This window comes from Pongo abelii, chromosome 5 (genome assembly GCF_028885655.2).
Source record: "Pongo abelii isolate AG06213 chromosome 5, NHGRI_mPonAbe1-v2.0_pri, whole genome shotgun sequence".
Taxonomy (NCBI): domain Eukaryota; kingdom Metazoa; phylum Chordata; class Mammalia; order Primates; family Hominidae; genus Pongo; species Pongo abelii.
This window is the reverse complement of record NC_071990.2, coordinates 139,917,129-139,930,552: the sequence shown is the minus strand read 5'-3', so window position 1 is coordinate 139,930,552 and position 13,424 is coordinate 139,917,129. Positions and strand designations below refer to the sequence as shown.

Genomic DNA, 13,424 nt, shown 5'->3' with positions numbered 1-13,424 from the left:
TGAAAAGTGGACATGATGTAAAAGGAACTCTGATAATTAGGCCTTTAGTAATGTGGAGGTAAAGTGTGGGGAAGGGTGTATTCTATAGCCCTTTAATTAGGTCTCATGTTTTAGCAAGCCTCTGCTCCTGGGCTGTAAGCTTCACAGGTGCTTCTCATTATTTCCCTCCCTCCTTAGGTGGGACAGGATGTTGAGAGGGGCTAGAGGGGCTAGAGGGGCTAGAGCAAGTAGTTCCCCTCTTCATATGGAAGGCTAGTGGGAGCTGAAGCTGGGAATTTTCCCTTCCCCCAGGTCAGTTAGGCTCTGGTAAAATAAATTCTCCTGAGGGCAGGCTGTGTTAAGAACAGAAAGTTCTGGTGCATTTCAAAGTGGTTGCTTCCTCCCGTCCCTGCCAGAAGCACAAGGGGATTTTCTCTGATTTTCACTGTGAGAACCTAATAGGGCTCCTGGAGGTAATATTCACAAAAGCGCGGGAGCCCTCTATGAATGGCATCCCTAGAGTTTTTAATTCTCAGAGCTTCCAGCAATTCATCAATTACAGTTCAGGTTTTCTGCCCCCAGCTGGTTCCTGGAGGTTTCTGCTCAGGTAAGTTGTGATTCTCTGTGTCTATCTGTCTGTCTCTCCAACTTTGGGGACAGTGGTTTGTCCTGTGACCTCAGTTCTCTAATGGATTTAAGAAGAGTTGATTTTTCTGTTTGTTCAGCTTTTTATTGTTAGAATGACTTCCAAGTTCCTTACAAGTCAGGGTGGAAAGCAGACTTCATTTCCTTTTTATAAAATGATAAAGATATTTTCTGGTCCACTGTTGCATTTAGTGAAATGTCCACATACTATTCACTAATTCTATTTCCCATTCTTAACTTTTTCTTGCTAAAGTTATTTTTTCCCAAAATACTTTTTAGTGGTTAACAGTTTAATTCCTCTATTTGCGAATTTTCTTCAACTCCACTGTTTCTTGGAGTGCTAACAACCAGATTACTTGTGTTTGCCAGTTGTGTCAACATTTAAACAAGGATGTACTGTTTACACTGTTGTTCCCCATGTTCTGCCTGCAAATCCTGCTTTGTGAATTGAATTGGCTGCAGCTGCATGTTTGGATGATGGCGTCAGGAAACAGTTTACAGAGAATGTTGGCTTATAAGTGAAGGCCCAAAACTGTATATACAGATCTCATTTTCTCTAAACCTGTTAACATAAATCTGTCCACACCGAAACTCACCTGTATTTTGTGGCTTACTCATATTACCTAGAGTAATTGCTTTCAATCTTGGCTTCATATTAGAATCACTGGCTCTATTTCTTGTTTTTATTTTTTTTTTAATTAAAATTTTTTTTGGTAGAGATGGGTTCTCGCTATATTGCCTAGGCTGGTCTCAAACTCCTGGGCTCAAGTCATCCTCCTGCCTCAGCCTCCCAAAGTGCTGGGATTACAGGCATAAGCCACTGCACCTGGCCACTGCTGGCTCTATTTCTATGTAATTGGTCTGTGTGGGTCCTGGTATCAGAGTTCTAAAATTTCCTCCAAGTGATTTTACTATGCAATTAAAGTTAAAATCCAAGAGCTAGCAAAATTTTTTTTTTTTTAAATTTTTGTAGAGATGCTGGGGGGGGCCTTGCTATGTTCCCCAGGCTAGTCTTAAACTCCTGGCCTCAAGCAATCCTCCCTCCTCAGCCTCCCAAAGTGGTTACAGGCATGAGCCATTATGTCCAGTCACCAGCAAACTTTTTCTCTGAAGGATCAGACAGTAACTGCTTTAGGCTTTGTGGGTCAAATAGTCTCTGTTGCAACTACTCAACTCTAACCTCATAGCACGAAAACAGCCGCAGGCAAGTGAACATGGCTGCTTTTAATAAAACTTTATTTCTAGACACTGAGATTTGAATTTATGTAATTTTCATGTGTCATGAAATATTCTCCTTTTTATGTTTTTTCAACTATTTAAAAATGCAAAAATCGTTTTGCAGGATATACAGAAACAGGTTGCAAGTGGGATTTGCTCTGCAGGCCAGATAGTCTGGCAACCCCTGGTTTATAGTTTATTTGCTTCACTGCTTCAGTTTGGTTCCATAAGATAAAATGTTTCTTTCCCTAAATCACTGATAAAACATTTTTAATGAGTCCTAGCATTGGTTACTCATTTTACATGTCTTATCAGAACATTTTAAAACATGGCAATGCATCTCCTTAGTTAGAAATTGTAGCAGCCGGGCATGGGGGCTCATGCCTGTAATTCTAGCACTTTGGGAGGCTGAGGCAGGCGGTTCACTTGAGGTCGGGAGTTCGAGACCAGCCTGGCCAACATGGTGAAACCCTGTCTCTACTAAAAATACAAAAATTAGCTGGGCGTGGTGACACGTTCCTGTAGTCCCAGCTACCTGGGAGGCTGAGGCAGGAGAATCGCTGGAACTTGGGAGGTGGAGGCTGCAGTGAGCTGAGATTGCACCACTGCACTCCAGCCTGGGTGACAGAGCGAGACTCAGTCTCAAAAACACACACACACACACACAAAGAGAGAAATTGTAGCAGTTGGGATGCTTTTGTCTTCAAGTAGCAAGCCTGGCTTAAATGGCTTAAAACAGTAGGAAAGGGCTGGGTATGGTGGCTCATGCCTGTAATACCAGCAGCACTTTGGGAGGCTGAGGTGAGTGGACCACTTGAGCCAAGGTGTTCAAGACCATCCTCAGCAACGTGGCAAAACCCTATCTCTACAAAAAATACAAAAATTAGCCAGGTGTGGTGGCACATGCCTGTAGTCCCAGCTCCTCAGGGACCTGAGGCAGGAGGATGGCTTGAGCCGGGGAGGTTGAAGCTGCACTGAGCCAAGATTGTGCCACTGTACTCCAGCCTGGCAGACAGAGCAAGGCCCTGTCTCAAAAAACAAAAAAACGGTAGGAAAGGTATTCTATCATTAAAATATAGACAGTTGCAGGGTTAGTTCAGCTGCTCTACAACATCATCACAGACAGATGCGCATCCAGCAGACAGCAAGGGGATTTCTTTCCATGTGTTTATTTTTAAATAGTGAGGCAAACTTTTCTAGAATGAGCCCCTCCTCCCTTGTAGGTATCCCCTTAGGTCCCAAAGACCAAATCAGTCCCTGGTGAGTGAATTAAAAATCGCCTAATTAAATGTCATGTTGCACCCCCAGGGTTTTAGAAGGGCCCAGCCTGCCTTAAGCAGGTAGTCTCAGGATCCCAGAACCAAATTAGGGTTCTGTGAGCAAGGAGGAAGGAAGAATGGCAATTGGAAAACAATCAACTGGGTCTCTCACAGAACTAGATTCTTGGGATTAAAAAAAAATTGTGGGCCAGGCATGGTGGCTCATGCCTGTAATCCCAGCACTTTGGGAGGCTGAGGTGGGTGGTCAGGTCGGGAGTTTGAGACCAGCCTGGTCAACATGGTGAAACCCCGTCTCTACTAAAAATACAAAAATTAGCCAGGTGTGATGGTGCGTGCCTGTAATTCCAGCTACTTGGGAGGCTGACGCAGGAAAATCGCTTGAACCTGGGAGGCAGAGGTTGCAATAAGCCCAGCTCACACCACTGCACTCCAGCCTGGGTGACAGAGTGAGACTCTGTAACAAAAAAAAAATAAATAAAATTCTGAAGAAGGCTGTGTGCTGAGCTTCTTGAATTTCCATTTGTTTATTTCCTTCAAAGAACACTAGAGAATTGGTCAGCACCATTTCCCTAAAAGAAAACCTATTGATTTTCACCTAAATAGATTATATTTTGCTTTAGTCTTCAAAACCACAACTATTATTTCTATGAGGTTACATTTTTAAAAGTATTCTATTTTTGCCTACTTTGTTGTTTTAAACTTTACCACATTGCATATCTAGTATAAAAGTGATCATGCTAAAATGACTTTTTTTGAGACAGGGTCTAGTTCTGTCACCCACACTGGAGTGCAATGACACGATCACAGCCCTCTGCAGCTTCAACATCCTGGGCCCAAGCAATCCTCCCACCTCAGCCTCTCAACTAGGTGAGACCACAGGTATGCACCACCACACCTGGTGAATTTTTTTTTTTTTTTTTTTTTTTTGAGAAATGGTGTCTCACTGTGTTGTCTGGGCAGAAGATCCTCCCACCTCAGCCTCCCCAAATGCCAGAATTACAGGTGTGAGCCACCATGCCTGGCCCCAAAATGATTTTTTTAAGCCACCATTTTTTGTTCATTTTGAACCATCAAACAATGTCTAGTTTCAAATTTTGCATTGTGAAAATAATAAAAATTGTTTTCAAAAATATTCTAGCATTGAATAAGAGTTTAAGACTATACATGTCACTTCCTGCTTTCCCTTGTCACCTTCATGGGTATTTTGATGTACCTCCCAAGTGGTAATACCCAGCTATATCTCCTTATTTGAAAAATCACTGAGGAGGCCAGGCGTGGTGGCTCACACCTGTAATTCTAGCACTTTGGGAGGCTGAGATGGGAGGACTGCTTAAGCCTAAGAGTTTAAGACTAGCCTGGCCAAGAAGGCAAGATCCTGTCTCTATAAAAAAATAAAAATAAAAAATTAGCTGGGCATGGTGGTGCACACCTATGGTCCCAGCCTCTCAGGGGGCTGAAGTGGGAGGATCACTTGAGCCCAGGAGGTCAAGGCAGCAGTTAGCCGTATTTGTGCCACTGCACTCCAGCCTGGGTGACAGAGCAAGACCCTGTCTCAAGAAAGAAAAAGAAAAATCACAGAGGGAGATCTTGTATCAATATCAATTCCACTCTCAACTGTGCTAATCCTTCTGAGAGCCCTGATCCTCCAGGAGCCTGGGCTGAAATTTGACCTTTGCAATTTTCTGGGGAGAACATCTGGCACAGTGGAAGATGCTTCTGCCCAGGACAGAGAGGCCAGGCTTCTGTTCTTGGCTCTGCCTCTTACGAGGTACGTTACATTGGGCAAGTCACTTAACCTCTCTAAGCTCTAGTTTTGATGTCTATAAAGCAAGAATTTGAACTATGTGGCTATAAGGTACCTATTGGAACTAATGGTTTTTTCTTTACCATGTAATCCAAAATATTGACCTTTCCTTTCCAATGTTAACCTGATTTCTACTGTCATTGTTGCTTGAAGCCTACAAATTCAGTCACAGTGCTATACGTGACTTATTATATGGTAGTGTTATATAATAAGAGTGATATCTAATAAGATAATATGTTATAGCAGAAGCTCTCTCTTTTGCCACAGCACTGTCAGGTTACCCATAATATCCTAGTGTGAGACAATCCCATGTCACTAAGCAACATCCCTCCCCCATTCAAGGAAGCAAATCAGAAGACAAATAAGCAAGGTGACACTACAAAGAAGATAACTTTGGACAGCTTTATTATTATTTTATGACTAAAATGTTTGCGAATATCTACACTTTCATTGCTAATATTGTAATATATTTCACTGTTATTTACAACACAACTATCCCCTGCAGTTCTAGAGATGTCTTTTACTCCTTCTAGAACTCTCTGTATCTTGGAGCATTCATACAGAAGTGAAACAAACCATGAAACCCTGAAAAACTGGTGTGGGAAGAAAAGTTCTATTTGGTGGCAAAAGTAGTTACCTTTGGCTGGTCCAGAATTTTTTTTCTTGCCCTTCAGAGCCTGTTCCTGTGCTCATTAGTAATTAAGTTGTTTTTTTTTTTTTTTTCAACTCACATAGAACTTTCCTTTTTTTCTCAGGAGTGTTATACATTTGAGGAGAGTGCAGTCATCTTTAGAAGAACCTGGGAAACTTTCCCCTAAGGAATGTGAAGATAGGTTAACCAGATTGGCATTTGCCAAGCTTCGCCCTCAGCCTGAAGTGCCCCATTGTCAGAGATTGGCCAATGAATAGCAGCTTCTTGGGTCTAGGGGCCCTTCTCCCTCTTCTCATGGGTGCTCTATTAAAGGTGGAGAGCTATGTTTTATATGATTCCCAAGAGCAGTTTATTTTTGCTCTTCCAGTCCAGGTGAGCCCTTTTCATACTGAAGGACTGCATCCCTGGGCCTCCTCCCCAGGAGGATTTCTGGTGGCCTCTTCGTAGGAGGGCGGTAAACACTGGGAGGGGAGAGTGGCCTCCGGGGGCAGTGGGGAGTAGGGGAAGTCCTCACTGCTCCAGGCCAGGCCGGGCAGGTCTGTCACCTCTCCTGCAGGTGGGTGCTCTGGTAGGTCAATGCTGAACATCTGCCCCTGGGGCGGTGGGGACTTGCAGCGGCGGTACAGGAACAACAGCAGAAACGCCAGGAAGAGCAGGATGGTGGCTGGCAGAAGGATGCACAGGAAGGGCTCCACATCCTCTTGGGTGGAGCTCACCCCCTGGGTGCCCTGGAGTTAGGGAAGGAAGCCTAGTTAGGAGATGTGGAAAGAAGCCCTCGCATTTGTTTGTTTTTTTTTTTTCTGTTTTTTTTCTGTTTTTTTTTGAGACACAGTCTTGCTCTGTCACCCAGGCTGGAGTGCAATGGCGCAATCTTGGCTCACTGCAACCTCCGTCCCCAGGGTTCAAGCAATTCTCCTGCCTCAGCCTCCCGAGTAGCTGGCATTACAGGCATGCACCACTACGCCTGGCTAATTTTTGTATTTTTAGTAGAGACAGGGTTTCATCATGTTGGCCAGACTGGTCTCAAACTCCTGACCTCAAGTGATCCGCCTGCCTTGGCCTCCCAAAGTGCTGGGATTACAGGCGTGAGCCACAGCACCCGGCCAAGGCCTCGCATTTCTAAGGCCCTGAAGTTCCCTCTCATCTTTCATTCTTCTTTCCATTATTACTCACTCTAAAAATCACTATTATTTACTTATACCAGTGAGCTTAAGCCTATATGAAATAATGTTAATTTACACAATAAAGTGTGAATTCAGAATGTCAAAAAGTATATGTTGATGAGATCTTACAAAATTTCCACAAAGTAAAAATATTGAAATAAATTTTAGTTGGTAGGTCTGCTGTTCATTTTCTTGAATGAAAATTCTTACTATTTATGTACTTATTTAGAATGAGACCAATTATGATTTATTGCCACTAACGGATCATGTGGGACTCACTTAAGTTCTTTAATTCTAGAACAAAATCTCATTATGTGTTCATAGCACATGTAAATATTACATGCATGTCAAATGTAAATAACTGAATTTGGATTTGATGGTACTTATGATGAATGAGATTTTTAAAATTCTTTAAATTTGTTTTTGTAAAACTTGTAGGATAAATATGAAAACATTTTACCTTTTTAAAGACAAAGAATTACAGATAAATTCTTGGGCAACCTAAAAGGTATCGATTTTATAATATTAGCTCACAGAAATGATAATGGCTCCTGATGGCATAAATAATACAATAGGCATGAAATGATGCTTAAACAGCAAAGTAGGAAAGCAACGTTAAAAAAAAATACTGTTCCTAATTGCACAGACTGCCTTTAATAAGGCTACTCAGAAATAATGAAGTATTAAAAAGTTTCTTTTATAAAGCATATAGTAACAAGTGTAAATGTTAGTATCTACTATGGAGGAAAATAAAATATTTTAAAACCTTGTAATTATGTTTAAAATAAGCAAACAGAATATTAAGCTCCTTACTTATTTAAAAGAAAACCCAGGCCAGGCTCAGTGGCTCATGCCTGTAATCCCAGCACTTTGGGAGGCTGAGATGGGAGGATCACTTGAGGTCAGGAGTTTGAAACCAGCCTGGCCAACATGGTAAAACCCCATCTCTACTAAAAGTACAAAAAAAAATTAGCCGGGCATGGTGATGGGCACCTGTAATCCTAGCTACTGGGGAGGCTGAGGCAAGACAATCATTTGAACCCAGGAGGCAGAGCTTGCAGTGAGCCAAGATCATGCCACTTCACTCCAGCCAGGGCGACAAAGTGAGACTCTGTCTCAAAAACAAAAACAAAAACAAAAAACCCTAATAAACTATGAGAGATGAGGTTCACTCTTTGATTTTGGTGGAAAGGACACATGTTTTGCTGGTCATGACTTCTTAGGAGACTGGTTTATCTAGCCACCATTTTATTTATTTATTTATGTATTTAGAGATGGAGTCTTGCTCTGTCACCCAGGCTGGAGTGCAGTGGCACAATCTTGGCCCACTGCAAGCTCCACTTCCCGGGTACACGCCATTCTCCTGCCTCAGCCTCCCGAGTAGCTGGGACTACAGGCACTCGCCACCATACCTGGCTAATTTTTTGTATTTTTAGTATAGACGGGGTTTCACCATGTTAGCCAGGACGGTCTTGATCTCCTGACCTCATGATCTGCCCACCTTGGCCTCCCAATGTGCTGGTAGATTACAGGCGTGAGCCACTGCGCCCGGCCCTAGCCAGCATTTTATAATGCTAGATGTTTGTATAATCTTTTGTTATTCCCTAAAGACTTTACAACTATGTGTGTGGTTTTGACCTGAAATTAGATGGTTTATTTAATATTTATATTTCCAGATATTTTGTCCTTGGTAAGATATGAATTAAGATATTTTAGCTTGAAGAACATAAAAATAGTGTTCTTGAGAAGCAGAGCATCATCTCTGGGGGTTGACAGCTCCGTGTTTGAATTCCTATGACGTTCTAACACCTGTGTGACTATGGACTGTTCGCTTGCCTTCTCTGGGCCTAGGCTTTCTCTTCTATAAAATAGAATTAATAACATCCGTTATCAAGGGTTAGCATGACAAGTAAATGAATTAAAGTGCATAAAGCACTTGGTGATAGTACTTATATATTTATATCTCAGTGACTCGAGCAGTCAAGTTTACTAAACCTAAAATACTAAAGATAATCAGAGAAATCTAGAAATTTATTGGTGAGGCTAGAAAATCGGAGAAATCTAGAAATTTATTGGTAAGGCCGGAAAATAAAATCTGGCGTAACTAAATTTATATTTTAATAAATACATATTTTCAGAAAAAGTCTCTTATGTTTTATGTATGTGATTGTTAAATTTCTAAACTCTAAATTCCTTGTTTTCTTACATAAAATCTACTTTGATATCAGAATTATTAACTTAAAATCTGTTGTGACATAATAAGGACTTTGATTGCAAAAACTGTAAGAGTAGATGAACTCATAAATTTGCTATAATTATGAAGAAATCAAGTTGGAGTAAGAACATTTTAACTATAATTTGCTTTTTCTCTCTAGATGAATCACCAAAAAATGTTTTAACATTTTTAATGATTAAATAATAGCTTAATAGCTTATACTAGCTTAATAATTCAATAATAGCTTTGGCTATTACCTCTTTTAATACTTAAACCCTGATAAGCATGGACCATTTCTCATAATATATTTTTAATTCATTCTCTATCAATAATATGGATGATAACAGTTTCTGATCAGTTGTGGCCATAAATTTTAAATTCTCTATTATATCCTAGAAAGTTAGTATGCATAGAATATAGAGATACTTAATGTTCTATTTAAAAGGTTTTATGTAATAGACGCTTTGTTTATAATTATGCTACTTAAGGTATTCTCAATACCAGTTGCAAAAATTTGGGAAAGGAGAAATACCACAGTCCCTGCTGTAATCAGTTATTCCATTGGCTGAGTTAAATTTGTCCACGTAGCAAGTGGCATTAGAAGACTTTTATACAGCAAACTAGGACAATTTCTTGAGACAAAGGACTTTTCCAGTTAAGAGAGGCCCAGAGCTATCAGACAAATTCATTACAGTATCCTTAATTTGCTTATTTAATTATTGATGGTATATTGCTTAAAATTATTGGATTTTTTTTTAATGTGGAAAGGTTGTCTTTTTTAGTCAAATATCCTAATTTGCTCACCCGCCTCAAAGTTATTTTTTAACTTTTAATGTTTTTCTGATGTTTATATTGGCTAAAGGGATTTGTTGTTCAGGGGATGTTTTAAAGAAATGTCCAATTAAAGGTGTAACTGCTAAAGGATATCTCAATATCCACATCAATATATATTTACGTATTTTTTCTGTAAAATGTGATTTTGGAGAACTTAAATACTAATCTCACCAGTTGGTTTTCCAGAAAGCAAGAAAATAGTTTGATTTCTTTCTTTCTTGTGTTGTCGGCGGTGTCACTCATTTCTCCTCTGATTATAAAATTAATTCTTAGGTTTTAGGTTTGTACAAATATTTGTCCTTAATGCTGCCTCCTACAGAGACTGCACTGGTGATTTGCCAGGCAAAGCAAAAGCAGCTGCTGCATTTCTTAGTGACAGACAAAATCTCTTTAACCCCCTGCTGTCTTACCTGAAGTAAGATGCACGGTTTCTGCTAACACTTAAAAACAGTGGTTAATACACAGCCAGGACCAAAGAGAGGCTCTTATTTTTGTATATGTAGACATTGCTTACTGCGCAAAGAGCAAAGTTGTAACACCGAGGCATTTCTGTTGTAACACCTCTGTTGACTGCTGCTTTCAGGTGTTCTTCAACATATTTCAGATATCAAGTGTTCTTAGGATACAGTTGTGCCAAGTTTTACTTGAATATATCCTTGTCCAAAAAATGCAACTTTCAATTTATTCCCTTTAGACCATGCCGATCAGTGAATTCCTATTTTTGTTATAGCTGTAAGACAAAATGCTGCCACTACATTTTAAGATCCTAAAACCATAGATATTATGGATTTTAAAACTGATGAAGATGCTTTGGGGAAGAAAAGACTTAAGTCGTTAAGTACAGACCTGCAGCTGGGTCTCCAGGAGAGGCAGGCTGGGCTCGCTGGTTAACCACTCATATGTCCCCCGGCCAGCATGTCCAAACTTCTTCCAGCTGCTGCCCAGCAGTCCCCGCATGTTTTCATCCAGCTGATGCCCTGGCCACCCTTCCACCTTGCTGCCCAGATTTCAACAATGCTGCTTGCTCTTGGCCTGGATCCAGTTTGGATGTGCTTGGCTGATGGCTGTTGGTAAACTCGTCCTCTGATGAATGGCAACAGGGCAAAGAAACCAAACAGAGAGACCTCTCAGGGCTGACTGTTTAGATTCGGTGCCTCTGGATTTGTGTCTGTGGCCTTTATCACTATAGGGGTTGGCATCAGATATCAGATATGGAATAAATTTCAGACAAGAGAGTTTTCTGCACCAGCATTACTACAGTGCAAAGAATGGCCTCAGTGAATAAAGAGCTGTTTATATTTAGGATGTAAATAAGACCCTTTCCCTTTGCTTACCACACCTCTCTCTAGAGACCTATCTGACCAAGGAAAACTACTCAAGCTGAATTTCCCACTAATTATTTCTGGATTCTGTTTTACAGAGAGAAGGGATATTTGGTAGAAAAGCAAAGACTCATTATTAATATTTTACTGAATTATTCAGATGAGAGATGTCTAGTGATAAAGTTGTACAGAAGACAGACCATAGCTTAGATTGTTTGGATGGAATGTTTGCCAATTTCAATTTTTTTAAAAAATCGAATTACCAGTACCTAAATAGTCTTCCTTCTGATTATCTTGTGAACTTCATAACATTATTGATATCAAGCTTAAAACAAGGAGTTTTCAATTTGAATGTTCACTGAGTTGATTTTGGGATACTTGATTCTACATATTATTTAACATTTAAGATATGGTGGTTGAATTCTCTTTTAGTGGAATAAACTTCAGCTTCAAAGATTTGCACAATTGCTATAGAGAATAGTCTGAGCAATTTAAAAAAAAAAGATCTATGCAAAATGTTATAACTCAATGTTGCAATCACCCACATCCTTATCTAAGCATCATTTCTGTACAAGTGATTATCATGCTGAAATAATATTTCTTAACCAGGATTCTTTTTTTAATCTTGATTGAGATTCTTAATGACTGGCCTGTGGTGGTTCATGCATAGGTTTCAGGAGGTGGTAGACTCTCCAAACTTTGTAGATATGTGCAGTTTTCTTGGGAGAAACCATAGTTTTCATTACCTTTTCAGATGAGATCCAGCACGTTCAGGGTGGTATGACCATAGACATCTTACCTTTTCAAAGACAGCTGCCCTCCCAAACAGAATTTAATACTTTGTCAACTTTTTTGTGATGAAAGTTTTCATTAAGTGTCCCAGTACCTCAGTCAGTATCCTCGTGTGGAACTCTTTTCATTTCATTGCATCTTCTTCTTTCTTATTGTGGAGTAAGCTGATTTTGTGCTTTCCATTAAAATATTGCCTTGTTTAAGTGTTCCTATTTTAAATAGATCCTGTATCCCACCCTTGATACATCAGAAACACCTGGCATCCAGCGCACCATTTTGCTTTCTTGCATTTCAGTGGCTTTGTCAATACTGTGGCCTCAACATGAGCCATCCTTCTCCACCTTGTCTACTTATTTAAACACTCTACCTTCATTTCTTTAGAAGCAAATTGGAGGTCTGCATTAAAAGCATTAAATATGTATCTGTAACATTGACTCTCTTCCAGTATTGAACAAATTAGAGAAAAATTCCTGCACTTATGAATACATTTTGGGGTCCAAAAAATAACAAATTGCACAAATAAAAAAAATGTATCAGAAGAAGAGAAATATTATGGAAAAAAAACAGAAAATGGACAGTAAACATTGAAGGGAGGAGGCCCTTTGAAAAGAGGACATCACTTAGAACCTCAGAGGTTAAGTGGTATTTGAGCAAAGACCTGAAGGCAGCAAGGGACGGAGCTATGAAGATACTGGATGAAAAAACATTGCAGACCCAGGGAACAGCCAGTGCAAAGGCCCTGAAGCAGGCACATGCATGGTTCCTTCACCAAATGGCTAGTAGGTCTGGGTGGGCTGGAGCAGTGAACTAGGAGAAAAAAAGTAGAGGATGAAATCAGAGAGGATCTGTGGGGGGTCAGAAGGTAACATTGAGTTCAGGGTTTATAGAGCATTGGGAGAATTTTGGCTTTTACTCTAAGCTAAATGGAGGAGCTATACAGAGTTTTGAGCAGAAGAGTAATAAGATCTGACTTCCTTTTTTTTTTTTTTTTTTTTTTCTTCCTGAGACAGAGTCTTGCTCTGTCGTCCAGGCTGGAGTGCAGTAGCACGATCTCGGCTCACTGCAAGCTCCGCCTCCCGGGTTCACGCCATTCTCTTGCCTCAGCCTCTTGAGTAGCAGGGACTACAGGCACCTGCCACCATGCCCGGCTAATTTTTTTTGTATTTTTAGTAGAGATGGGGTTTCACCGTGTTAGCCAGTATGGTCTCGATCTCCTGACCTCATGATCTGTCCGCTTCAGCCTCCCAAAGTGCTGGGATTACAGGCACGAGCCACCGCATCCGGCCCTGACTTCCATTTTAAAAAGATCACTCAGGCCTCTGTGTTGTAACTAGATATAGGGATTAAGGGCAAATGCAGGGAGACTAGTTAGGGGCTCTTAATAAATCGGGAAAGGAATACCAGACCAGAGTAGGAGCAGTAAAATTGATGGAGACAGGAGGCAGAGAAACTAGGCAGACAGGGGCAGGTCCCTTGCAAAGCCCCAGCTTCAAGCCCAAAAACCTGAAACCCATGGCTCA

At 40.5% G+C, this 13,424-nt stretch overlaps 1 protein-coding gene across 1 annotated transcript; it reads right to left on the bottom strand.

Moving 5' to 3' along the window:
* Positions 1 to 5,318: 5,318 nt before the first annotated feature.
* SMIM28 (small integral membrane protein 28) lies at positions 5,319 to 10,915 on the bottom strand. Its single transcript, XM_054557068.1, has 2 exons — positions 10,637 to 10,915; positions 5,319 to 6,306 (listed from the first exon to the last, which is right to left on the bottom strand). The coding sequence occupies exons 1-2, from the start codon at positions 10,745 to 10,747 to the stop codon at positions 5,962 to 5,964; spliced, it is 456 nt and encodes a 151-aa protein (XP_054413043.1). The 5' UTR covers positions 10,748 to 10,915; the 3' UTR covers positions 5,319 to 5,961.
* Positions 10,916 to 13,424: the final 2,509 nt, after the last annotated feature.